General features: G+C 54.7%; 1 protein-coding gene across 1 annotated transcript in view; it reads left to right on the top strand.

The window, feature by feature from the left end:
• The first annotated feature begins 235 nt into the window (after positions 1-235).
• The window catches only part of LOC135572987 (steroid 17-alpha-hydroxylase/17,20 lyase), a 46,115-nt gene continuing 20,195 nt past the window's right edge, over positions 236-26,155 (top strand). The window contains exons 1-5 of the mRNA XM_065022030.1: positions 236-640; positions 3,901-4,021; positions 7,530-7,668; positions 7,786-7,883; positions 9,629-9,760. Of these exons, the coding sequence (XP_064878102.1) occupies positions 393-640; positions 3,901-4,021; positions 7,530-7,668; positions 7,786-7,883; positions 9,629-9,760 (738 nt within the window). The 5' untranslated portion in view covers positions 236-392. The remainder of the gene's footprint in view (positions 641-3,900; positions 4,022-7,529; positions 7,669-7,785; positions 7,884-9,628; positions 9,761-26,155) is intronic.

Genomic DNA, 26,155 nt, shown 5'->3' with positions numbered 1-26,155 from the left:
AGCATAAATACTGGAGGCTGAGACAGGAGGGGTCAGGAGACACTGTGGCCCCATCCGAGGATAAACACAACCAGACCAGGGTGGTGCAGCGTGACCTTCATTGCCTAGTTAAATAAAAAAATAAACCACATCCCTGACCCGTAACCCCTCAAGGCTCAGTGACGTCCCCCTGGCTAAGAGGGTGGAGGGGGCGGAGGGATGGAAGGACACTGAGAGAGAGAGAGAATCCCTTCTAGGTCCAGGATTCAGATAGCTAGTCAGTTGTACCAGAACAGTCAATTAGTCAGTTCCTTCGGGATTGCTGCTCTCTCACATTCATATTTACACAGGAACAAAGATCAAACTACGAAGGAACAAAAGGACATTTGGAACCTCCATCGCTCTGTGGCTACATGATGGCATCCGGAGGACTAGTGGTGTCTGTTCTATCAGTCTGTCCTACCACTCTGTTGCTGTGGGTCCTAGCTGGAGCTACGGCCTGTCTCCTGCTCAAAGGGGTGATGAGGTTGGGAGGGGGAGACTCTCACCCCCCTAGTTACCCCCCATTACCCTGCCTCCCCTCCCTCCCTCTCCTGGGGAGTCTCCTGAGTCTGATGGGAGACCAGCCCCCTCATCTCCGTTTCACAGAGCTGGGACACAGGTAGGATGATGTTGTTCTGACTCCTGGTGTCAGACAGAACCTACTGTCTGTTCTGTCTCCTGGTGTCAGACAGAACCTACTGTCTGTTCTGTCTCCTGGTGTCAGACAGAACCTACTGTCTGTTCTGTCTCCTGGTGTCAGACAGAACCTACTGTCTGTTCTGTCCCCTGGTGTCAGACAGAACCTACTGTCTGTTCTGTCTCCTGGTGTCAGACAGAACCTACTGTCTGTTCTGTCTCCTGGTGTCAGAACCTACTGTCTGTTCTGTCTCCTGGTGTCAGACAGAACCTACTGTCTGTTCTGTCTCCTGGTGTCAGACAGAACCTACTGTCTGTTCTGACTCCTGGTGTCAGAACCTACTGTCTGTTCTGTCTCCTGGTGTCAGACAGAACCTACTGTCTGTTCTGACTCCTGGTGTCAGACAGAACCTACTGTCTGTTCTGTCTCCTGGTGTCAGAACCTACTGTCTGTTCTGTCTCCTGGTGTCAGACAGAACCTACTGTCTGTTCTGTCTCCTGGTGTCAGAACCTACTGTCTGTTCTGTCTCCTGGTGTCAGACAGAACCTACTGTCTGTTCTGTCTCCTGGTGTCAGACAGAACCTACTGTCTGTTCTGTCTCCTGGTGTCAGAACCTACTGTCTGTTCTGTCCCCTGGTGTCAGACAGAACCTACTGTCTGTTCTGACTCCTGGTGTCAGACAGAACCTACTGTCTGTTCTGTCTCCTGGTGTCAGAACCTACTGTCTGTTCTGTCTCCTGGTGTCAGACAGAACCTACTGTCTGTTCTGTCTCCTGGTGTCAGAACCTACTGTCTGTTCTGTCCCCTGGTGTCAGACAGAACCTACTGTCTGTTCTGTCTCCTGGTGTCAGAACCTACTGTCTGTTCTGTCTCCTGGTGTCAGACAGAACCTACTGTCTGTTCTGTCTCCTGGTGTCAGAACCTACTGTCTGTTCTGTCTCCTGGTGTCAGACAGAACCTACTGTCTGTTCTGTCTCCTGGTGTCAGACAGAACCTACTGTCTGTTCTGTCTCCTGGTGTCAGACAGAACCTACTGTCTGTTCTGTCTCCTGGTGTCAGAACCTACTGTCTGTTCTGTCTCCTGGTGTCAGACAGAACCTACTGTCTGTTCTGTCTCCTGGTGTCAGACAGAACCTACTGTCTGTTCTGTCTCCTGGTGTCAGAACCTACTGTCTGTTCTGTCTCCTGGTGTCAGAACCTACTGTCTGTTCTGTCTCCTGGTGTCAGACAGAACCTACTGTCTGTTCTGTCTCCTGGTGTCAGACAGAACCTACTGTCTGTTCTGTCTCCTGGTGTCAGACAGAACCTACTGTCTGTTCTGTCTCCTGGTGTCAGACAGAACCTACTGTCTGTTCTGTCTCCTGGTGTCAGAACCTACTGTCTGTTCTGTCTCCTGGTGTCAGACAGAACCTACTGTCTGTTCTGTCTCCTGGTGTCAGACAGAACCTACTGTCTGTTCTGTCTCCTGGTGTCAGAACCTACTGTCTGTTCTGTCTCCTGGTGTCAGAACCTACTGTCTGTTCTGTCCCCTGGTGTCAGAACCTACTGTCTGTTCTGTCTCCTGGTGTCAGAACCTACTGTCTGTTCTGTCTCCTGGTGTCAAACAGAACCTACTGTCTGTTCTGTCTCCTGGTGTCAGACAGAACCTACTGTCTGTTCTGTCTCCTGGTGTCAGACAGAACCTACTGTCTGTTCTGTCTCCTGGTGTCAGACAGAACCTACTGTCTGTTCTGTCTCCTGGTGTCAGAACCTACTGTCTGTTCTGTCTCCTGGTGTCAGACAGAACCTACTGTCTGTTCTGTCTCCTGGTGTCAGACAGAACCTACTGTCTGTTCTGTCTCCTGGTGTCAGACAGAACCTACTGTCTGTTCTGTCTCCTGGTGTCAGACAGAACCTACTGTCTGTTCTGTCTCCTGGTGTCAGACAGAACCTACTGTCTGTTCTGTCTCCTGGTGTCAGAACCTACTGTCTGTTCTGTCTCCTGGTGTCAGACAGAACCTACTGTCTGTTCTGTCTCCTGGTGTCAGACAGAACCTACTGTCTGTTCTGTCTCCTGGTGTCAGACAGAACCTACTGTCTGTTCTGTCTCCTGGTGTCAGACAGAACCTACTGTCTGTTCTGTCTCCTGGTGTCAGACAGAACCTACTGTCTGTTCTGTCTCCTGGTGTCAGAACCTACTGTCTGTTCTGTCTCCTGGTGTCAGACAGAACCTACTGTCTGTTCTGTCTCCTGGTGTCAGAACCTACTGTCTGTTCTGTCTCCTGGTGTCAGACAGAACCTACTGTCTGTTCTGTCTCCTGGTGTCAGAACCTACTGTCTGTTCTGTCTCCTGGTGTCAGAACCTACTGTCTGTTCTGTCTCCTGGTGTCAGAACCTACTGTCTGTTCTGTCTCCTGGTGTCAGAACCTACTGTCTGTTCTGTCTCCTGGTGTCAGAACCTACTGTCTGTTCTGTCTCCTGGTGTCAGAACCTACTGTCTGTTCTGTCTCCTGGTGTCAGAACCTACTGTCTGTTCTGTCTCCTGGTGTCAGAACCTACTGTCTGTTCTGTCTCCTGGTGTCAGAACCTACTGTCTGTTCTGTCTCCTGGTGTCAGAACCTACTGTCTGTTCTGTCTCCTGGTGTCAGAACCTACTGTCTGTTCTGTCTCCTGGTGTCAGAACCTACTGTCTGTTCTGTCTCCTGGTGTCAGAACCTACTGTCTGTTCTGTCTCCTGGTGTCAGAACCTACTGTCTGTTCTGTCTCCTGGTGTCAGAACCTACTGTCTGTTCTGTCTCCTGGTGTCAGAACCTACTGTCTGTTCTGTCTCCTGGTGTCAGAACCTACTGTCTGTTCTGTCTCCTGGTGTCAGAACCTACTGTCTGTTCTGTCTCCTGGTGTCAGAACCTACTGTCTGTTCTGTCTCCTGGTGTCAGAACCTACTGTCTGTTCTGTCTCCTGGTGTCAGAACCTACTGTCTGTTCTGTCTCCTGGTGTCAGAACCTACTGTCTGTTCTGTCTCCTGGTGTCAGAACCTACTGTCTGTTCTGTCTCCTGGTGTCAGAACCTACTGTCTGTTCTGTCTCTCAGTATGCTTCTATTTTAGTTGTAGACGTTGGTTAACAAAGTGACTAAATGACCTCATTTAGTGTGTGTGTGTGTGTGTGTGTGTGTGTGTGTGTGTGTGTGTGTGTGTGTGTGTGTGTGTGTGTGTGTGTGTGTGTGTGTGTGTGTGTGTGTGTGTGTGTGTGTGTGTGTGTAAGGTATGGGCCACTGTATGCCCTGTACCTGGGCCCTCATTACACAGTGGTCGTGAACACCTACCAGCATGCCAGAGAGGTGCTACTGCAGAGAGGGAAGGACTTCGCTGGGAGACCCAAGATGGTGAACCACAACCCAGAGGCAGATCAGATAGTCTGAGTTGTATTACTGCTGAATTTAAAGGACAGGATATTAGCTGTTTCAGGCTTTCCTCAAATCAAACATATATCCCTCTGTCTGACCAGACATACAGCATCCCTCTGTCTGCCCAGACCAGACATACAGCATCCCTCTGTCTGACCAGACCAGACATACAGCATCCCTCTGTCTGCCCAGACCAGACATACAGCATCCCGCTGTCTGCCCAGACATACAGCATCCCTCTGTCTGCCCAGACCAAACATACAGCATCACTCTGTCTGACCAGACATACAGCATCCCTCTGTCTGACCAGACATACAGCATCCCCTGTCTGCCCAGACCAGACATACAGCATCCCTCTGTCTGCCCAGACCAAACATACAGCATCCCTCTGTCTGCCCAGACCAGACATACAGCATCCCTCTGTCTGCCCAGACCAGACATACAGCATCCCTCTGTCTACCCAGACATACAGCATCCCTCTGTCTGCCCAGACCAGACATACAGCATCCCGCTGTCTGACCAGACATACAGCATCCCTCTGTCTGCCCAGACATACAGCATCCCTCTGTCTGCTCAGACCAAACATACAGCATCCCTCTGTCTGCTCAGACCAGACATACAGCATCCCTCTGTCTGACCAGACATACAGCATCCCTCTGTCTGCCCAGACCAGACATGCAGCATCCCTCTGTCTGACCAGCCCAGACATACAGCATCCCTCTGTCTGACCAGACCAGACATACAGCATCCCTCTGTCTGCCCAGACCAGACATACAGCATCCCTCTGTCTGCTCAGACCAAACATACAGCATCCCTCTGTCTGCCCAGACCAAACATACAGCATCCCTCTGTCTGCTCAGACCAAACATACAGCATCCCTCTGTCTGCCCAGACCAAACATACAGCATCCCTCTGTCTGCCCAGACCAAACATACAGCATCCCTCTGTCTGCCCAGACCAAACATACAGCATCCCTCTGTCTGCTCAGACCAAACATACAGCATCCCTCTGTCTGCCCAGACCAAACATACAGCATCCCTCTGTCTGCCCAGACCAAACATACAGCATCCCTCTGTCTGCTCAGACCAAACATACAGCATCCCTCTGTCTGCTCAGACCAAACATACAGCATCCCTCTGTCTGACCAGCCCAGACATACAGCATCCCTCTGTCTGACCAGACCAGACATACAGCATCCCTCTATCTGCCCAGACCAGACATACAGCATCCCTCTGTCTGCTCAGACCAAACATACAGCATCCCTCTGTCTGCCCAGACCAAACATACAGCATCACTCTGTCTGCCCAGACCAAACATACAGCATCCCTCTGTCTGCCCAGACCAAACATACAGCATCCCTCTGTCTGCCCAGACCAAACATAGAGCATCCCTCTGTCTGCCCAGACCAAACATACAGCATCCCTCTGTCTGCCCAGACCAAACATACAGCATCCCTCTGTCTGCCCAGACCAAACATACAGCATCCCTCTGTCTGCCCAGACATACAGCATCCCTCTGTCTGCCCAGACCAAACATACAGCATCCCTCTGTCTGCCCAGACCAAACATACAGCATCCCTCTGTCTGCTCAGACCAAACATACAGCATCCCTCTGTCTGCTCAGACCAAACATACAGCATCCCTCTGTCTGACCAGCCCAGACATACAGCATCCCTCTGTCTGACCAGACCAGACATACAGCATCCCTCTGTCTGCCCAGACCAGACATACAGCATCCCTCTGTCTGCTCAGACCAAACATACAGCATCCCTCTGTCTGCCCAGACCAAACATACAGCATCACTCTGTCTGCCCAGACCAAACATACAGCATCCCTCTGTCTGCCCAGACCAAACATACAGCATCCCTCTGTCTGCCCAGACCAAACATACAGCATCCCTCTGTCTGCCCAGACCAAACATACAGCATCCCTCTGTCTGCCCAGACCAAACATACAGCATCCCTCTGTCTGCCCAGACCAAACATACAGCATCCCTCTGTCTGCCCAGACATACAGCATCCCTCTGTCTGCCCAGACCAAACATACAGCATCCCTCTGTCTGCCCAGACCAAACATACAGCATCCCTCTGTCTGCTCAGACCAAACATACAGCATCCCTCTGTCTGCTCAGACCAAACATACAGCATCCCTCTGTCTGACCAGCCCAGACATACAGCATCCCTCTGTCTGACCAGACCAGACATACAGCATCCCTCTGTCTGCCCAGACCAGACATACAGCATCCCTCTGTCTGCTCAGACCAAACATACAGCATCCCTCTGTCTGCCCAGACCAAACATACAGCATCACTCTGTCTGCCCAGACCAAACATACAGCATCCCTCTGTCTGCCCAGACCAAACATACAGCATCCCTCTGTCTGCCCAGACCAAACATACAGCATCCCTCTGTCTGCCCAGACCAAACATACAGCATCCCTCTGTCTGCCCAGACCAAACATACAGCATCCCTCTGTCTGCCCAGACATACAGCATCCCTCTGTCTGCCCAGACCAAACATACAGCATCCCTCTGTCTGCCCAGACCAAACATACAGCATCCCTCTGTCTGCTCAGACCAAACATACAGCATCCCTCTGTCTGCTCAGACCAAACATACAGCATCCCTCTGTCTGACCAGCCCAGACATACAGCATCCCTCTGTCTGCTCAGACCAAACATACAGCATCCCTCTGTCTGCCCAGACCAAACATACAGCATCACTCTGTCTGCCCAGACCAAACATACAGCATCCCTCTGTCTGCCCAGACCAAACATACAGCATCCCTCTGTCTGCCCAGACCAAACATACAGCATCCCTCTGTCTGCCCAGACCAAACATACAGCATCCCTCTGTCTGCCCAGACCAAACATACAGCATCCCTCTGTCTGCCCAGACCAAACATACAGCATCCCTCTGTCTGCCCAGACCAGACATACAGCATCCCTCTGTCTGACCAGACATACAGCATCCCTCTGTCTGACCAGACATACATCATCCCTCTGTCTGCTCAGACCAAACATACAGCATCCCTCTGTCTGACCAGACCAGACATACAGCATCCCTCTGTCTGCCCAGACCAGAGGACATAGCGTTCTCTGACTCCTCTCCTCTCCTCTCCTCTCCTCTCCTCTCCTCTCCTCTCCTCTCCTCTCCTCTCCTCTCCTCTCCTCTCCTCTCCTCTCCTCTCCTCTTCTCTTCTCTAGTTGACTACAGAGCTGTTGACCCGGGGGGGGGACATAGCGTTATCTGACTCCTCTCCTATCCCTCCCTCCCTCTCCTCTCCCTCCTCCCCAGTTGACTACAGAGTTGTTGACCCGGGAGGGGGGGGGGGGACATAGCGTTCTCTGACTCCCCTCCCTCTCCTCCCTCTCCTCTCCTTTCCTCTCCTCTCCCTCCTCCCCAGTTGACTACAGAGTTGTTGACCCAAGGAGGGACGGACATAGCGTTCTCTGACTCCTCTCCTCTCCTCTTCTCTTCTCCTCTCCAGTTGACTACAGAGTTGTTGACCAGGGGGGGGAAGGACATAGCGTTCTCTGACTACTCTCCTCTATGGAAGACCCACCGCAGACTAGTACACAACTCCTTTACCCTGTTCGGAGAGGGGACCACCAAACTTCAGAGCATCGGTGAGGCCAAGGTGTGTGTGTGTGTGTGTGCACGCATGTGTGTGTGTTCAAATACTGTATCTGTTTGTCTTCTGCATTTCTGTGTGTGTGTGTGTGTGTGTGTGTGTGTGTGTCCAGTACTAGAGGCAGTGGAGGCGCTGTGCTGTGACCTCCAGGCCAGCAGGGGGCAGGCTATTGATCCTGATCCTCCTCTGATGAGAGCTGTCACCAATGTGGTACTTATTGTTATTGATATCTATGTGTTGGCTGTAAGCACTGTAGTGGGTTTTTAGCTGCCCCTCTTAGTCAGGTCTCCCTCTTAGCCAGGTCTCCCTCTTAGTCAGGTCTCCCTCTTAGCCAGGTCTCCCTCCTTAGCCAGGTCTCCCTCCTAGCCAGGTCTCCCTCTTAGTCAGGTCTCCCTCTTAGCCAGGTCTCCCTCTTAGCCAGGTCTCCCTCTTAGCCAGGTCTCCCTCCTAGTCAGGTCTCCCTCCTAGTCAGGTCTCCCTCTTAGTCAGGTCTCCCTCTTAGTCAGGTCTCCCTCTTAGTCAGGTCTCCCTCTTAGCCAGGTCTCCCTCTTAGTCAGGTCTCCCTCTTAGTCAGGTCTCCCTCTTAGTCAGGTCTCCCTCTTAGTCAGGTCTCCCTCTTAGTCAGGTCTCCCTCTTAGTCAGTTCTATCTCTTAGTCAGGTCTCCCTCTTAGTCAGGTCTCCCTCTTAGTCAGGTCTCCCTCCTAGTCAGGTCTCCCTCTTAGTCAGGTCTCCCTCTTAGTCAGGTCTCCCTCTTAGTCAGGTCTCCCTCTTAGTCAGGTCTCCCTCCTTAGTCAGTTCTATCTCTTAGTCAGGTCTCCCTCTTAGACAGGTCTCCCTCTTAGTCAGTTCTATCTCTTAGTCAGGTCTCCCTCTTAGCCAGGTCTCCCTCCTTAGTCAGTTCTATCTCTTAGTCAGGTCTCCCTCTTAGCCAGGTCTCCCTCTTAGTCAGGTCTCCCTCTTAGTCAGGTCTCCCTCTTAGCCAGGTCTCCCTCTTAGTCAGGTCTCCCTCTTAGTCAGGTCTCCCTCTTAGTCAGTTCTATCTCTTAGTCAGGTCTCCCTCTTAGCCAGGTCTCCCTCTTCGTCAGTTCTATCTCTTAGCCAGGTCTCCCTCTTAGTCAGGTCTCCCTCTTAGTCAGGTCTCCCTCTTAGCCAGGTCTCCCTCTTAGTCAGGTCTCCCTCTTAGTCAGGTCTCCCTCTTGGCCAGGTCTCCTTCCTGGCCAGGTCTATCTCTTGGTCAGGTCTCCCTCTTAGCCAGGTCTCCCTCTTAGCCAGGTCTCCCTCTTAGTCAGGTCTCCCTCTTAGTCAGTTCTATCTCTTAGTCAGGTCTCCCTCTTAGTCAGGTCTCCCTCTTAGTCAGGTCTCCCTCTTAGTCAGGTCTCCCTCTTAGTCAGGTCTCCCTCTTGGCCAGGTCTCCTTCCTGGCCAGGTCTATCTCTTGGTCAGGTCTCCCTCTTAGCCAGGTCTCCCTCTTAGCCAGGTCTCCCTCTTAGTCAGGTCTCCCTCTTAGTCAGGTCTCCCTCTTAGTCAGGTCTCCCTCTTAGCCAGGTCTCCCTCTTAGTCAGGTCTCCCTCTTAGCCAGGTCTCCCTCTTAGTCAGGTCTCCCTCTTAGTCAGGTCTCCCTCTTAGTCAGGTCTCCCTCTTAGTCAGGTCTCCCTCTTAGCCAGGTCTCCCTCTTAGTCAGATCTCCCTCTTGGCCAGGTCTCCCTCTTGGCCAGGTCTCCCTCTTGGCCAGGTCTCCCTCTTGGCAAGGTCTTTCTCTTGGCCAGGTCTCCCTCTTGGCCAGGTCTCCCTCTTGGCCAGGTCTTTCTCTTGGCCAGGTCTCCCTCTTAGCCAGGTCTCCCTCTTGGCCAGGTCTCCCTTGTAACAGAGGTCTTCTGACTTGCTAGATAATAAAAGTCTAAGTATATCACCACCATATGAATAAACATGTCTGACCTTTGATCCTTGACCGTTAGGTGTGTACCCTGGTGTTCAGCTCCACCTACCAATCTGGTGACCCTGAGCTGACCACTGTGATGGAATACAACGACGGTATCGTCCAGACCATCGCTAGAGGGGGTCTAGTTGACATCTTCCCCTGGCTACGGGTAGGAGACTCACACACAACTGATACCAATAGGTGAACAGGTTGTTGAGACGTACAGTGCTGTGGAAAAGTACTTCCTGGTTTCTGATTTTTTTTTTTTGCACTTTTGTCACAATTAAATGTTTCAGATCATGAAACTAATTTAAATATGACACAAAGATAACCCAAGAAAACACACAATGCAGTTTTTAAGTGATGATTTGATTTATTAAAGGAAAAAAGCTATCCGAACCATCATGGCCCAATGTGACAAAGTAATCGCCACCTAAACCTAATAACTGGTTGTGCCACCCTCAGCAGCAACAACTGCAATCCAGCGTTTGTGATAACCGGCAATGAGTCTTTCACATCGCTGTGGAGGAATTCTGGCCCACTCTTCTTTGCAGAATTGTTTTAATTCAGCCACATTGGAGGGTTTTCGAGCATGAACCGTCTTTTTAAGGTCACGCCACAGCATCTCAATCGGATTCAAGTCTGGACTTTGACTAGGCCACTCCAAAACCTTCATTTTTTTTTAACCATTCAGAGGGGGACTTGCTGGTGTGTTTTGGATCGTGTCCTGCTGCAGAACCCAAGCGCGCTTCAGCTGGAGGTCATGAACTGATGGCCGGACATTCTCCTTCAGGGTTTCTTGGTAGAGAGCAGAACTCACGCTTCAGCTGGAGGTCATAATAAGGTCTGGCAGTAATCAGGTCTGGCAGTAATCAGGTCTGGCAGTAATCAGGTCTGTCAGTAATCAGGTCTGTCAGTAATCAGGTCTGGCAGTAATCAGGTCTGGCAGTAATCAGGTCTAGCAGTAATCAGGTCTGGCAGTAATCAGGCTTTGCAGTAACCAATCCTGGCAGTAATCAGGCCTGGGTGTAATCAGGTCTGTCAGTAATCAGGTCTGTCAGTAATAAGGCCTGGCATTAATCAGGTCTGGCAGTAATCAGGTCTGGCAGTAATCAGGTCTGGCAGTAATCAGGCCTGGCAGTAATCAGGCCTGGCAGTAATCAGGTCTGGCAGTAATCAGGCCTGGCAGTAATCAGGCCTGGCAGTAATCAGGCCTGGCAGTAATCAGGCCTGGGTGTAATCAGGTCTGGGTGTAATCAGGTCTCTCAGTAATCAGGTCTGTCAGTAATAAGGCCTGTCAGTAATCAGGTCTGGCAGTAATCAGGTCTGTCAGTAATCAGGTCTGGCAGTAATCAGGTCTGTCAGTAATCAGGCCTGTCAGTAATCAGGCCTGGCAGTAATCAGGCCTGGCAGTAATCAGGTCTGTCAGTAATCAGGCCTGGCAGTAATCAGGTCTGGCAGTAATCAGGCCTGGCAGTAATCAGGCCTGGCAGTAAATCAGGCCTGGCAGTAATCAGGTCTGGGTGTAATCAGGTCTGAGTGTAATCAGGTCTGGGTGTAATCAGGTCTGGGTGTAATCAGGTCTGGGTGTAATCAGGTCTGGGTGTAATCAGGTCTGGGTGTAATCGGGTCTGGGTGTAATCAGGTCTGGGTGTAATCAGGTCTGGGTGTAATCAGGTCTGGGTGTAATCAGGTCTGGGTGTAATCAGGTCTGGGTGTAATCAGGTCTGGGTGTAATCAGGTCTGGGTGTGGCTAGTGAAATTGAACTCAGCTTTCCAGAAATGTTTATTAACCACAGTAAATTCATGATTTAACAAGGGAATTACTTTGTCAAATAGGGCCATGAAGGTTCGGATAGCTTTTTCCCTTATTAAATAAAATGATCACTTAAAAACTTCATTTTGTGTTTACTTGAGTTATCCTTGTGTCATATTTAAATGTGCTTGATGATCTGAAAGTGTGACAAATGTGCAAAAAAATCAGAAATCAGGAAAATACTTTTCCACTGTGTGTTTCTAGTTGTCACCCTATGTCAGTAGTTTGTGTTTAATTTAATTTAATTTGAATTAAGTTGTTTAACCTCTTCAGTCGACCCTCTACTTTTTTGAACATTCTGTTAAAAATCGCGCAACATTTCGGGCGCCCTGCTACTCATGCCAGGAATATAGTATATGCATTTGCTTAGTCTGTGTGGATAGAAAACACTCAGACGTTTAAAAAACTGGTTTAATCACTGCTGTGGCTTTACCAGAACGGCATTTACATCGAAAAGCACAGGAAAAACTGATCACTGAAAATGGGGAAAATATATCCATGCTACTTGAACCCATTGATAAACGTGAACCACAATTAATTGACTGAGGTTGCAGTACCTACAGCTTCCACAGGGTGTCTAGAGTCTTGTCATTTCCCTTCGAGTTTTTTCTTGGTCAAACACATACAGGACACCGTATCTAATCCGGTCTAGGACCGGATATTTTCGTTGAGTTTCTAGCCGGACATTTTTCCAGACGGACAGCTAATGATCTTTACATCGCCTCCTGATGAATTTTATCGCTTATTAACGTTTACTAATACCTAAAGTTGCATTACAAACGTATTTCGAAGTGTTTTGTGAAAGTTTATCGTCGACTTTTTGAATTTTAAAAAATTATGTTACGTTTTGAAACGATGTTTTTTTCGTTTATCACACAGTCTACATATAACGATATCTAGGCTTTATATGGACCGATTTAATCGAAATAAAGACCCAAATAGTGTTTATGGGACATCTAGGAGTGCCAACAAAGAAGATGGTGAAAGGTAATGAATGTTTTCTATTTTATTGTGCGGTTTGTGTAACGCCGAAATGCTAATTATTTTGTTTACGTCCCCTGTGGGTCTTTTGGGGTGTTGCATGCTATCAGATAATAGCTTCTCATGCTTTCGCCGAAAAGCATTTTAAAAATCTGACTTGTTGCCTGGATTCACAACGAGTGTAGCTTTAATTCGATACCCTGCATGTGTATTTTAATGAACTTTTGAGTTTTAACTAATACTATTAGCATTTAGCGTAACGCATTTGCATTTCCAGAGCTCTAGTTGGGACGCAAGCGTCCCGAGTAGAAGCAACAGGTTAATTTCAGACCACTGTTGGTTTGCTGATGTCACGACTTATCTCACGATCACCATATAACAAAAGTGGTTATGTTGAGATCACGAGATAATCAAAAGCATCAACATTAATTTGTTACCTGCAAAGAAAAAGAAACGTCCCTTTTTCAGGACCCTGTCTTTCAAAGATCGTCGGTAAAACATCCAAATAACTTCACAGATCTTCATTGTAAAAGGTTTAGATTTATTTTAAGACACTAACAGCTTACAAATAAAACCTCTTCGGGCTAGGGGGCGGTATTTCACGTCCGGATGAAAAGCGTACCCAAAGTATACTGCCTGCTACTCAGGCCCAGAATCGAGGATATGCATATAATTGGTAGATTTGGATAGGAAACAATGACTTATGTTTCTAAAACTGTTACAATTATGTATGTGAGTATAACAGAACCTATTTGGCAGGCAATAACCCCGAGGACAAACCATCCAGGTTTTTGGTTGTTGAGGTGACAGTGTTTTCAATGGGTTTTCTATGTGGATCTTGCCTGCAGTTCCAGGGTTTTGTTGTTGAGGTGACAGTGTTTTTAATGGGTTTTCTATGTGGATCTTGCCTGCAGTTCCAGGGTTTTGTTGTTGAGGTTACAGTGTTTTTAATGGGTTTTCTATGTGGATCTTGCCTGCAGTTCCAGGGTTTTGTTGTTGAGGTGACAGTGTTTTTAATGGGTTTTCTATGTGGATCTTGCCTGCAGTTCCAGGGTTTTGTTGTTGAGGTGACAGTGTTTTTAATGGGTTTTCTATGTGGATCTTGCCTGCAGTTCCAGGGTTTTGTTGTTGAGGTTACAGTGTTGTTAATGGGTTTTCTATGTGGATCTTGCCTGCAGTTCCTGGGTTTTGTTGTTGAGGTTACAGTGTTGTTAATGGGTTTTCTATGTGGATCTTGCCTGCAGTTCCAGGGTTTTGCCTGCCAATCCACTGGATGCAATTGGTTGGTGTTTTTCCTTTGAGAAATGAAGAAGTAGCCATTTCCATTCTGTGTGGACAGCCAAGTGTACTGTTGGGGTTGGGGCGCGTGTCCTGAAAGCTCCACATTGTTTTTATCCGCTATTGAACTCAGTTTATCCCGACTTAAATGTCATCGATTATTCGCCTTAAAAAATACCTAAAGTTGGATTAGTTGTTTGAAATGTTTGGACCAAGTTTACAGGTAACTTATTAGATATTTTGTCGTCATGTTGGGCGAGTTGGAACCGGTGTTTTTCTGAATAAAACATGCGAAATAAATGGACATTTTGGGGATCTAACGACAGAATTGATCGATCAAAAGGACCATTTGTGATGTTTATGTTTTGGAGTGCCAACAGAAGAGGATCTTCAAAGGTAAAGGCATGAATTATATCCTTATTTCTGACGTTTGTGTCGCGCCTGGTGGGTTGCAATATGATCTCCATGTGTTGGTGCTGGGTCCTCAGATAATCGCATGGTTTGCTTTCGTCGTAAAGTCTTTCTGAAATCTGACACTGTGGCCTGAGACGCCCAGCCCTGAGAGGGTGGAGCCTGAGACGCCCAGCCCTGAGAGGGTGGAGCCTGAGACGGTGGAGCCTGAGACGCCCAGCCCTGAGAGGGTGGAGCCTGAGACGGTGGAGCCTGAGACGGTGGAGCCTGAGACGCCCAGCCCTGAGAGGGTGGAGCCTGAGACGGTGGAGCCTGAGACGCCCAGCCCTGAGACGGTGGAGCCTGAGACGCCCAGCCCTGAGAGGGTGGAGCCTGAGACGCCCAGCCCTGAGAGGGTGGAGCCTGAGACGCCCAGCCCTGAGAGGGTGGAGCCTGAGACGCCCAGCCCTGAGAGGGTGGAGCCTGAGACGCCCAGCCCTGAGACGGTGGAGCCTGAGACGCCCAGCCCTGAGAGGGTGGAGCCTGAGACGCCCAGCCCTGAGAGGGTGGAGCCTGAGACAGTGGAGCCTGAGACGCCCAGCCCTGAGAGGGTGGAGCCTGAGACGCCCAGCCCTGAGAGGGTGGAGCCTGAGACAGTGGAGCCTGAGACGCCCAGCCCTGAGAGGGTGGAGCCTGAGACGCCCAGCCCTGAGACGGTGGAGCCTGAGACGCCCAGCCCTGAGAGGGTGGAGCCTGAGACGCCCAGCCCTGAGAGGGTGGAGCCTGAGACAGTGGAGCCTGAGACGCCCAGCCCTGAGACGGTGGAGCCTGAGACGCCCAGCCCTGAGAGGGTGGAGCCTGAGACGCCCAGCCCTGAGAGGGTGGAGCCTGAGACGCCCAGCCCTGAGAGGGTGGAGCCTGAGACGGTGGAGCCTGAGACGGTGGAGCCTGAGACGCCCAGCCCTGAGAGGGTGGAGCCTGAGACGGTGGAGCCTGAGACGCCCAGCCCTGAGACGGTGGAGCCTGAGACGCCCAGCCCTGAGAGGGTGGAGCCTGAGACGCCCAGCCCTGAGAGGGTGGAGCCTGAGACGCCCAGCCCTGAGAGGGTGGAGCCTGAGACGCCCAGCCCTGAGAGGGTGGAGCCTGAGACGCCCAGCCCTGAGACGGTGGAGCCTGAGACGCCCAGCCCTGAGAGGGTGGAGCCTGAGACGCCCAGCCCTGAGAGGGTGGAGCCTGAGACAGTGGAGCCTGAGACGCCCAGCCCTGAGAGGGTGGAGCCTGAGACGCCCAGCCCTGAGAGGGTGGAGCCTGAGACAGTGGAGCCTGAGACGCCCAGCCCTGAGAGGGTGGAGCCTGAGACGCCCAGCCCTGAGACGGTGGAGCCTGAGACGCCCAGCCCTGAGAGGGTGGAGCCTGAGACGCCCAGCCCTGAGAGGGTGGAGCCTGAGACAGTGGAGCCTGAGACGCCCAGCCCTGAGACGGTGGAGCCTGAGACGCCCAGCCCTGAGAGGGTGGAGCCTGAGACGCCCAGCCCTGAGAGGGTGGAGCCTGAGACGCCCAGCCCTGAGAGGGTGGAGCCTGAGACGCCCAGCCCTGAGACGGTGGAGCCTGAGACGCCCAGCCCTGAGAGGGTGGAGCCTGAGACGCCCAGCCCTGAGAGGGTGGAGCCTGAGACGCCCAGCCCTGAGAGGGTGGAGCCTGAAACGCCCAGCCCAGAGAGGGTAAAGCCTGAGACGCGCAGCCCTGAGAGGGTGGAGCCTGAGACGCCCAGCCCTGAGAGGGTGGAGCCTGAGACGCCCAGCCCTGAGAGGGTGGAGCCTGAGACGCCCAGCCCTGAGAGGGTGGAGCCTGAGACAGTGGAGCCTGAGACGCCCAGCCCTGAGAGGGTGGAGCCTGAGACGCCCAGCCCTGAGACGGTGGAGCCTGAGACGCCCAGCCCTGAGAGGGTGGAGCCTGAGACGCCCAGCCCTGAGAGGGTGGAGCCTGAGACAGTGGAGCCTGAGACGCCCAGCCCTGAGACGGTGGAGCCTGAGACGCCCAGCCCTGAGAGGGTGGAGCCTGAGACGCCCAGCCCTGAGAGGGTGGAGCCTGAGACGCCCAGCCCTGAGAGGGTGGAGCCTGAGACGCCCAGCCCTGAGAGGGTGGAGCCTGAGACGCCCAGCCCTGAGAGGGTGGAGCCTGAGACGGTGGATCCTGAGACGCCCAGCCCTGAGAGGGTGGAGCCTGAGACGCCCAGCCCTGAGAGGGTGGAGCCTGAAACGCCCAGCCCAGAGAGGGTGAAGCCTGAGACGCGCAGCCCTGAGAGGGTGGAGCCTGAAACGCCCAGCCCTGAGAGGGTGGAGCCTGAGACGCCCAGCCCTGAGAGGGTGGAGCCTGAGACGCCCAGCCCTGAGAGGGTGGAGCCTGAGACGGTGGAGCCTGAGACGCCCAGCCCTGAGAGGGTGGAGCCTGAGACGGTGGAGCCTGAGATGCCCAGCCCTGAGAGGGTGGAGCCTGAGACGGTGGAGCCTGAGACGCCCAGCCCTGAGACGGTGGAGCCTGAGACGCCCAGCCCTGAGAGGGTGGAGCCTGAGACGCCCAGCCCTGAGAGGGTGGAGCCTGAGACGCCCAGCCCTGAGAGGGTGGAGCCTGAGACGCCCAGCCCTGAGAGGGTGGAGCCTGAGACGCCCAGCCCTGAGACGGTGGAGCCTGAGACGCCCAGCCCTGAGAGGGTGGAGCCTGAGACGGTGGAGCCTGAGACGCCCAGCCCTGAGAGGGTGGAGCCTGAGACGCCCAGCCCTGAGAGGGTGGAGCCTGAGACAGTGGAGCCTGAGACGCCCAGCCCTGAGACGGTGGAGCCTGAGACGCCCAGCCCTGAGAGGGTGGAGCCTGAGACGCCCAGCCCTGAGAGGGTGGAGCCTGAGACGCCCAGCCCTGAGAGGGTGGAGCCTGATACGCCCAGCCCTGAGAGGGTGGAGCCTGGGACGCCCAGCCCTGAGACGGTGGAGCCTGAGACGCCCAGCCCTGAGAGGGTGGAGCCTGAGACGCCCAGCCCTGAGAGGGTAGAGCCTGAGACGCCCAGCCCTGAGAGGGTGGAGCCTGAGACGCCCAGCCCTGAGAGGGTGGAGCCTGAGACGCCCAGCCCTGAGAGGGTGGAGCCTGAGACGGTGGAGCCTGAGACGCCCAGCCCTGAGAGGGTGGAGCCTGAGACGGTGGAGCCTGAGATGCCCAGCCCTGAGAGGGTGGAGCCTGAGACGGTGGAGCCTGAGACGCCCAGCCCTGAGACGGTGGAGCCTGAGACGCCCAGCCCTGAGAGGGTGGAGCCTGAGACGCCCAGCCCTGAGAGGGTGGAGCCTGAGACGCCCAGCCCTGAGAGGGTGGAGCCTGAGACGCCCAGCCCTGAGAGGGTGGAGCCTGAGACGCCCAGCCCTGAGACGGTGGAGCCTGGAGACGCCCAGCCCTGAGAGGGTGGAGCCTGAGACGGTGGAGCCTGAGACGCCCAGCCCTGAGAGGGTGGAGCCTGAGACGCCCAGCCCTGAGAGGGTGGAGCCTGAGACAGTGGAGCCTGAGACGCCCAGCCCTGAGAGGGTGGAGCCTGAGACGCCCAGCCCTGAGAGGGTGGAGCCTGAGACGCCCAGCCCTGAGAGGGTGGAGCCTGAGACGCCCAGCCCTGAGAGGGTGGAGCCTGATACGCCCAGCCCTGAGAGGGTGGAGCCTGGGACGCCCAGCCCTGAGACGGTGGAGCCTGAGACGCCCAGCCCTGAGAGGGTGGAGCCTGAGACGCCCAGCCCTGAGAGGGTAGAGCCTGAGACGCCCAGCCCTGAGAGGGTGGAGCCTGACACGCCCAGCCCAGAGAGGGTAAAGCCTGAGACGCGCAGCCCTGAGAGGGTGGAGCCTGAAACGCCCAGCCCTGAGAGGGTGGAGCCTGAGACGCCCAGCCCTGAGAGGGTGGAGCCTGAGACGCCCAGCCCTGAGAGGGTGGAGCCTGAGACGGTGGAGCCTGAGACGCCCAGCCCTGAGAGGGTGGAGCCTGAGACGCCCAGCCCTGAGAGGGTGGAGCCTGAGACGCCCAGCCCTGAGAGGGTGGATCCTGACACGCCCAGCCCTGAGAGGGAGGAGCCTGAGACTCCCAGCTCTGAGAGGGTGGAGCCTGAGACGCCCAGCTCTGAGAGGGTGGAGCCTGAGACGCCCAGCTCTGAGAGGGTGGAGCCTGAGACGCCCAGCTCTGAGAGGGTGGAGCCTGAGACGCCCAGCCCTGAGAGGGAGGAGCCTGAGACGCCCAGCCCTGAGAGGGAGGAGCCTGAAACGCCCAGCCCTCAGAGGGTGGAGCCTGAGACGCCCAGCCCTGAGAGGGAGGAGCCTGAGACGCCCAGCCCTGAGAGGGAGGAGCCTGAGACGCCCTGCTCTGAGAGGGTGGAGCCTGAGACGCCCAGCTCTGAGAGGGTGGAGCCTGAGACGCCCAGCTCTGAGAGGGTGGAGCCTGAGACGCCCAGCTCTGAGAGGGTGGAGCCTGAGACGCCCAGCTCTGAGAGGGTGGAGCCTGAGACGCCCAGCCCTGAGAAGGAGGAGCCTGAGACGCCCAGCCCTGAGAGGGAGGAGCCTGAAACGCCCAGCCCTGAGAGGGTGGAGCCTGAGACGCCCAGCCCTGAGAGGGTGGAGCCTGAGACGCCCAGCCCTGAGAGGGTGGAGCCTGAGACGCACAGCCCAGAGAGGGAGGAGCCTGAGACGCCCAGCCCTGAGAGGGAGGAGCCTGAAACGCCCAGCCCTGAGAGGGTGGAGCCTGAGACGCCCAGCCCTGAGAGGGTGGAGCCTGAGACGCCCAGCCCTGAGAGGGTGGAGCCTGAGACGCACAGCCCAGAGAGGGAGGAGCCTGAGACGCCCAGCCCTGAGAGGGAGGAGCCTGAGACGCCCAGCCCTGAGAGGGAGGAGCCTGAGACGCCCAGCCCTGAGAGGGAGGAGCCTGAGACGCCCAGCCCTGAGAGGGTGGAGCCTGAGACGCCCAGCCCTGAGAGGGTGGAGCCTGAGACGCCCAGCCCTGAGAGGGAGGAGCCTGAAATTAACAAGAAGTTAGTCTTTAAACCGGTGTATAACACTTGTATGATTTATGAATTATTATTATGACTACTTCTGTTTTTGAATTTGGCGCGCTGCTATTTCACTGGGTGTTGTCAAATCAATGCCGTTATAACGGGACTGGCGCGCGAAGGGATCACTAAGAGGTTTTAAACAAATATGACCTACGCAGATCGATCAAGACAGCGAAACACAAGTATAGGGACAACAAAGTGGAGGAGCAATTTAGCGGGTCTGACGTGAGGCATACTGTATTATCTAATGATCACTATTTACAAAGAGAAAGCCAGTCACGTGACGGACAACGCTGCCCTACTGGACGAGCTAAACACCTTTTTGCTCGCACACGATGACTCTGAGCTGTCGAGGAGAGCCCCAGAGGACGCCGAGGTCTCCACGGAGGACGTATATAAGTCATTGAAACATGTTAACCCTCGCGGCCTAGACGACATCCCTAGCCCAGTCAATTCACAGCACTGGGACTGAACTCCTCTATGCAGCTTGGTCCTGGACTTCCTGGAGGGCCGCCCCCAGGTGGTGAAGGTAGGCAACGTTATCTCCTTGACACTGATTCTCAACATGGCTGAGTCCTCAGTCTGCTCCTGTATACCCACAACTGCATAGCCTCACACACTCTGACGGCGTAAACAACCTCTCCCTCAACACCAGCAAAGCAAAGGAGCTGATTGTGGATTCCAAGATGGACCACGCTGGGCACCTCCTCATCAATGAGGGACGGTAAAAGACTTCAAGTTCCTCGACGTCTCCGAGAAGCTGAAATAGTCAAACCGGGATGCTGAAGAAATGCGGCTTGTAACAGAGGGCCATCACAGTGTTCTACAGGACCACCATCGAGAGCCGGGGGACCCCAGCCACCTGGGAATCCCAGCCACCGGGGGACCCCAGCCACCTGGGAATCCCAGCCACCGGGGGACCCCAGCCACCTGGGAACCCCAGCCACCAGGGGACCCCAGCCACCGGGGGACCCCAGCCAGCTGGGAACCCCAGCCACCTGGGAACCCCAGCCAGCTGAGAACCCCAGCCACCGGGGGACCCCAGCCACCGGGGGACCCCAGCCAGCTGGGAACCCCAGCCAGCTGGGAACCCCAGCCACCGGGGAACCCCATGCACCTGGGAACCCCAGCCACCTGGGAACCCCAGCCAGCTGGAAACCCCAGCCAGCTGAGAACCCCAGCCACCGGGGAACCCCAGCCACCGGGGAACCCCATGCACCTGGGAACCCCAGCCACCTGGGAACCCCAGCCAGCTGGAAACCCCAGCCACCGGGGGACCCCAGCCACGGCTTGTTCTCGCCGCTAACATCACTCAGACACGGGCAATACCGGAGCATCAGGGAGATAACTGGAAGACCATCAGGCTGTTGAATAGACACCACTAGTCAGCTGTTTCTATCTCCAGACCATCAGGCTGTTGAATAGACACCACTAGTCAGCTGTTTCTACCATCAGACTGCTGAATAGACACCACTAGTCAGCTGTTTCTGTCCCCAGACCATCAGGCTGCTGAATAGACACCACTAGTCAGCTGTTTCTATCTCCAGACCATCAGGCTGTTGAATAGACACCACTAGTCAGCTGTTTCTACCATCAGACTGCTGAATAGACACCACTAGTCAGCTGTTTCTGTCCCCAGACCATCAGGCTACTGAATAGACACCAATAGTCAGCTGTTTCTACCCCCAGACCATCAGGCTGCTGAATAGACACCACTAGTCAGCTGTTTCTACATTCAGACTGCTGAATAGACACCACTAGTCAGCTGTTTCTACCATCAGGCTGCTGAATAGACACCACTAGTCAGCTGTTTCTACCATCAGACCATCAGGCTGCTGAATAGACACCACTAGTCAGCTGTTTCTACCATCAGACTGCTGAATAGACACCACTAGTCAGCTGTTTCTACCATCAGGCTGCTGAATAGACACCACTAGTCAGCTGTTTCTACCATCAGACCATCAGGCTGCTGAATAGACACCACTAGTCAGCTGTTTCTATCTCCAGACCATCAGGCTGCTGAATAGACACCACTAGTCAGCTGTTTCTACCATCAGGCTGCTGAATGGACACCACTAGTCAGCTGTTTCTACGCCCAGACCATCAGGCTGCTGAATAGACACCACTAGTCAGCTGTTTCTATCTCCAGACCATCAGGCTGTTGAATAGACACCACTAGTCAGCTGTTTATACCATCAGACTGCTGAATAGACACCACTAGTCAGCTGTTTCTACCATCAGACTGCTGAATAGACACCACTAGTCAGCTGTTTCTGTCCCCAGACCATCAGGCTGCTGAATAGACACCACTAGTCAGCTGTTTCTATCTCCAGACCATCAGGCTGTTGAATAGACACCACTAGTCAGCTGTTTCTACCATCAGACTGCTGAATAGACACCACTAGTCAGCTGTTTCTGTCCCCAGACCATCAGGCTACTGAATAGACACCAATAGTCAGCTGTTTCTACCCCCAGACCATCAGGCTGCTGAATAGACACCAGTAGTCAGCTGTTTCTACCATCAGACTGCTGAATAGACACCACTAGTCAGCTGTTTCTACCATCAGGCTGCTGAATAGACACCACTAGTCAGCTGTTTCTACCATCAGGCTGCTGAATAGACACCACTAGTCAGCTGTTTCTACCATCAGACCATCAGGCTGCTGAATAGACACCACTAGTCAGCTGTTTCTATCTCCAGACCATCAGGCTGCTGAATAGACACCACTAGTCAGCTGTTTCTACCATCAGGCTGCTGAATAGACACCACTAGTCAGCTGTTTCTACCATCAGACCATCAGGATGCTGAATAGACACCACTAGTCAGCTGTTTCTACCCCCAGACCATCAGGCTGCTGAATAGACACCACTAGTCAGCTGTTTCTACCCCCAGACCATCAGGCTGCTGGCCGTACCCCCCCAAACAGACATCTACCCTGCCCCCACCAACAGACAACAACCCGGTCCATACCCCCCCAAACAGACATCTACCCTGCCCCCACCAACAGACATCTACCCTGCCCCAACAACAGACATCTACCCTGCCCCAACAACAGACATCTACCCTGCCCCCACCAACAGACATCTACCCTGCCCCCACCAACAGACATCTACCCTTCCCCCACCAACAGACATCTACCCTCCCCCCCCAACAGACATCTACCCTGCCCCCACCAACAGACATCTACCCTGCCCCCCAACAACAGACATCTACCCTGCCCCCACCAACAGACATCTACCCTGCCCCCACCAACAGACATCTACCCTGCCCCCACCAACAGACATCTACCCTGCCCCCACCAACAGACATCTACCCTGCCCCCAACAACAGACATCTACCCTGCCCCCACCAACAGACATCTACCCTGCCCCCACCAACAGACATCTACCCTGCCCCCACCAACAGACATCTACCCCCCACCCCACCAACAGACATCTACCCTGCCCCCACCCCCCACCAACAGACATCTACCCTGCCCCCACCAACAGACATCTACCCTGCCCCCACCAACAGACATCTACCCTGCCCCCACCAACAGACCCCCTGCCCCCAACAGACATCTACCCCCACCCCCCACCAACCAACAGACATCTACCCTGCCCCCACCAACAGACATCTACCCTGCCCCCACCAACAGACATCTACCCTGCCCCCACCAACAGACATCTACCCTGCCCCCCACCAACAGACATCTACCCTGCCCCCACCAACAGACATCTACCCTGCCCCCACCAACAGACATCTACCCTGCCCCCACCAACAGACATCTACCCTGACATCTACCCCCCCACCAACAGACATCTGCCCTGCCCCCACCAACAGACATCTACCCTGCCCCCCCCAGACATCACCCTGCCCCCAACAACAGACATCTACCCTGCCCCCACCAACAGACATCTACCCTGCCCCCCAAACAGACAGACATCTACCCTGCCCCCACCAACAGACATCTACCCTGCCCCCACCAACAGACATCTACCCTGCCCCCAACAACAGACAGACTACCCTGCCCCCACCAACAGACATCTACCCTGCCCCCAACAGACAGACATCTACCCTGACATCTACCCCCCACCAACAGACATCTACCCTGCCCCCACCAACAGACATCTACCCTGCCCCCACCAACAGACATCTACCCTGCCCCCCACCAACAGACATCTACCCTGCCCCCACCAACAGACATCTACCCTGCCCCCACCAACAGACATCTACCCTGCCCCCACCAACAGACATCTACCCTGCCCCCACCAACAGACATCTACCCTGCCCCCACCAACAGACATCTACCCTGCCCCCACCAACAGACATCTACCCTGCCCCCACCAACAGACATCTACCCTGCCCCCACAGACATCAGACCAACAGACATCTACCCTGCCCCACCAACAGACCTACCCTGCCCCCACCAACAGACATCTACCCTGCCCCCACCAACAGACATCTACCCTGCCCCCACCAACAGACATCTACCCTGCCCCCCCACCAACAGACATCTACCCTGCCCCCAGACATCACCCTGCCCCCACCACAGACATCTACCCTGCCCCCACCAACAGACATCTGCCCCCACCAACAGACATCTACCCCCACCAACAGACATCTACCCTGCCCCCACCAACAGACATCTACCCTGCCCCCACCAACAGACATCTACCCTGCCCCCACCAACAGACATCTACCCTGCCCCCACCAACAGACATCTACCCTGCCCCCACCAACAGACATCTACCCTGCCCCCACCAACAGACATCTACCCTGCCCCCACCAACAGACATCTACCCTGCCCCCACCAACAGACATCTACCCTGCCCCCCACCAACAGACATCTACCCTGCCCCCACCAACAGACATCTACCCTGCCCCCACCAACAGACATCTACCCTGCCCCCACCAACAGACATCTACCCTGCCCCCACCAACAGACATCTACCCTGCCCCCACCAACAGACATCTACCCTGCCCCCACAACAGACACAGACATCTACCCTGCCCCCACCAACAGACATCTACCCTGCCCCCACCAACAGACATCTACCCTGCCCCCACCACAGACAGACATCTACCCTGCCCCCACCAACAGACATCTACCCTGCCCCCACCAACAGACATCTACCCTGCCCCCACCAACACAGACATCTACCCTGCCCCCACCAACAGACATCTACCCTGCCCCCACCAACAGACATCTACCCTGCCCCCACCAACAGACATCTACCCTGCCCCCACCAACAGACATCTACCCTGCCCCCACCAACAGACATCTACCCTGCCCCCACCAACAGACATCTACCCTGCCCCCACCAACAGACATCTACCATCTGCCCCCCCAACAGACATCTACCCTGCCCCCACCAACAGACATCTACCCTGCCCCCACCAACAGACATCTACCCTACCCCCCCCCACCAACAGACATCTACCCTGCCCCCAGACATCTACCCTACCCCCCCACCAACAGACATCTACCCTGCCCCCACCAACAGACATCTACCCTGCCCCCACCAACAGACATCTACCCTGCCCCCACCAACAGACATCTACCCTGCCCCCACCAACAGACATCTACCCTGCCCCCACCAACAGACATCTACCCTGCCCCCACCAACAGACATCTACCCTGCCCCCCCACCAACAGACATCTACCCTGCCCCCACCAACAGACATCTACCCTGCCCCCACCAACAGACATCTACCCTGCCCCCACCAACAGACATCTACCCTGCCCCCACCAACAGACATCTACCCTGCCCCCCCCTGCCCCCAACAGACATCTACCCTGCCCCCACCAACAGACATCTACCCTGCCCCCACCAACAGACATCTACCCTGCCCCCACCAACAGACATCTACCCTGCCCCCACCAACAGACATCTACCCTGCCCCCCCCCACCAACAGACATCTACCCTGCCCCCCCACCAGACAGACATCTACCCTGCCTACCCTGCCCCCACCAACAGACATCTACCCTGCCCCCAACAGACAGACATCTACCCTGACCCCCACCAAACAGACATCTACCCTGCCCCCACCAACAGACATCTACCCTGCCCCCACAACAGACATCTACAGACATCTACCCTGCCCCCACCAACAGACATCTACCCTGCCCCCACCAACAGACATCTACCCTGCCCCCCAACAACAGACATCTACCCTGCAGACCCCACCAACAACAGACATCTACCCTGCCCCCACCAACAGACATCTACCCTGCCCCCACCAACAGACATCTACCCTGCCCCCACCAACAGACATCTACCCTGCCCCCACCAACAGACAGACATCTACCCTGCCCCCACCAACAGACATCTACCCTGCCCCCAAACAGACATCTACCCTGCCCCCAAACAACAGACATCTACCCTGCCCCCACCAACAGACATCTACCCTGCCCCCACCAACAGACATCTACCCTGCCCCCCCACCAACAGACATCTACCCTGCCCCCACCAACAGACATCTACCCTGCCCCACCAACAGACATCTACCCTGCCCCCCAACAGACAGACATCTACCCTGCCCCCACCAACAGACATCTACCCTGCCCCCACCAACAGACATCTACCCTGCCCCCACCAACAGACATCTACCCTGCCCCCACCAACAGACATCTACCCTGCCCCCACCAACAGACATCTACCCTGCCCCCACCAACAGACATCTACCCTGCCCCCCCACCAACAGACATCTACCCTGCCCCCCACCAACAGACATCTACCCTGCCCCCCCAACAGACAGACATCTACCCCCCCCCAACACCAACAGACATCTACCCTGCCCCCAACCAACAGACACATCCAACCAACAGACATCTGCCCCCAACAACAGACATCTACCCTGCCCCCACCAACAGACATCTACCCTGCCCCAGACACCCTGCCCCCAACAGACATCTACCCTGCCCCCACCAACAGACATCTACCCTGCCCCCACCAACAGACATCTACCCTGCCCCCCCAACAACAGACATCTACCCTGCCCCCACCAACAGACATCTACCCTGCCCCCACCAACAGACATCTACCCTG

Source organism: Oncorhynchus nerka, linkage group LG8 (assembly GCF_034236695.1).
Source record: "Oncorhynchus nerka isolate Pitt River linkage group LG8, Oner_Uvic_2.0, whole genome shotgun sequence".
In the NCBI taxonomy this organism is placed as follows: Eukaryota; Metazoa; Chordata; class Actinopteri; order Salmoniformes; family Salmonidae; genus Oncorhynchus; species Oncorhynchus nerka.
Note: the sequence above shows the minus strand (reverse complement) of the source record. Positions and strands in the feature narration are given on the sequence as shown.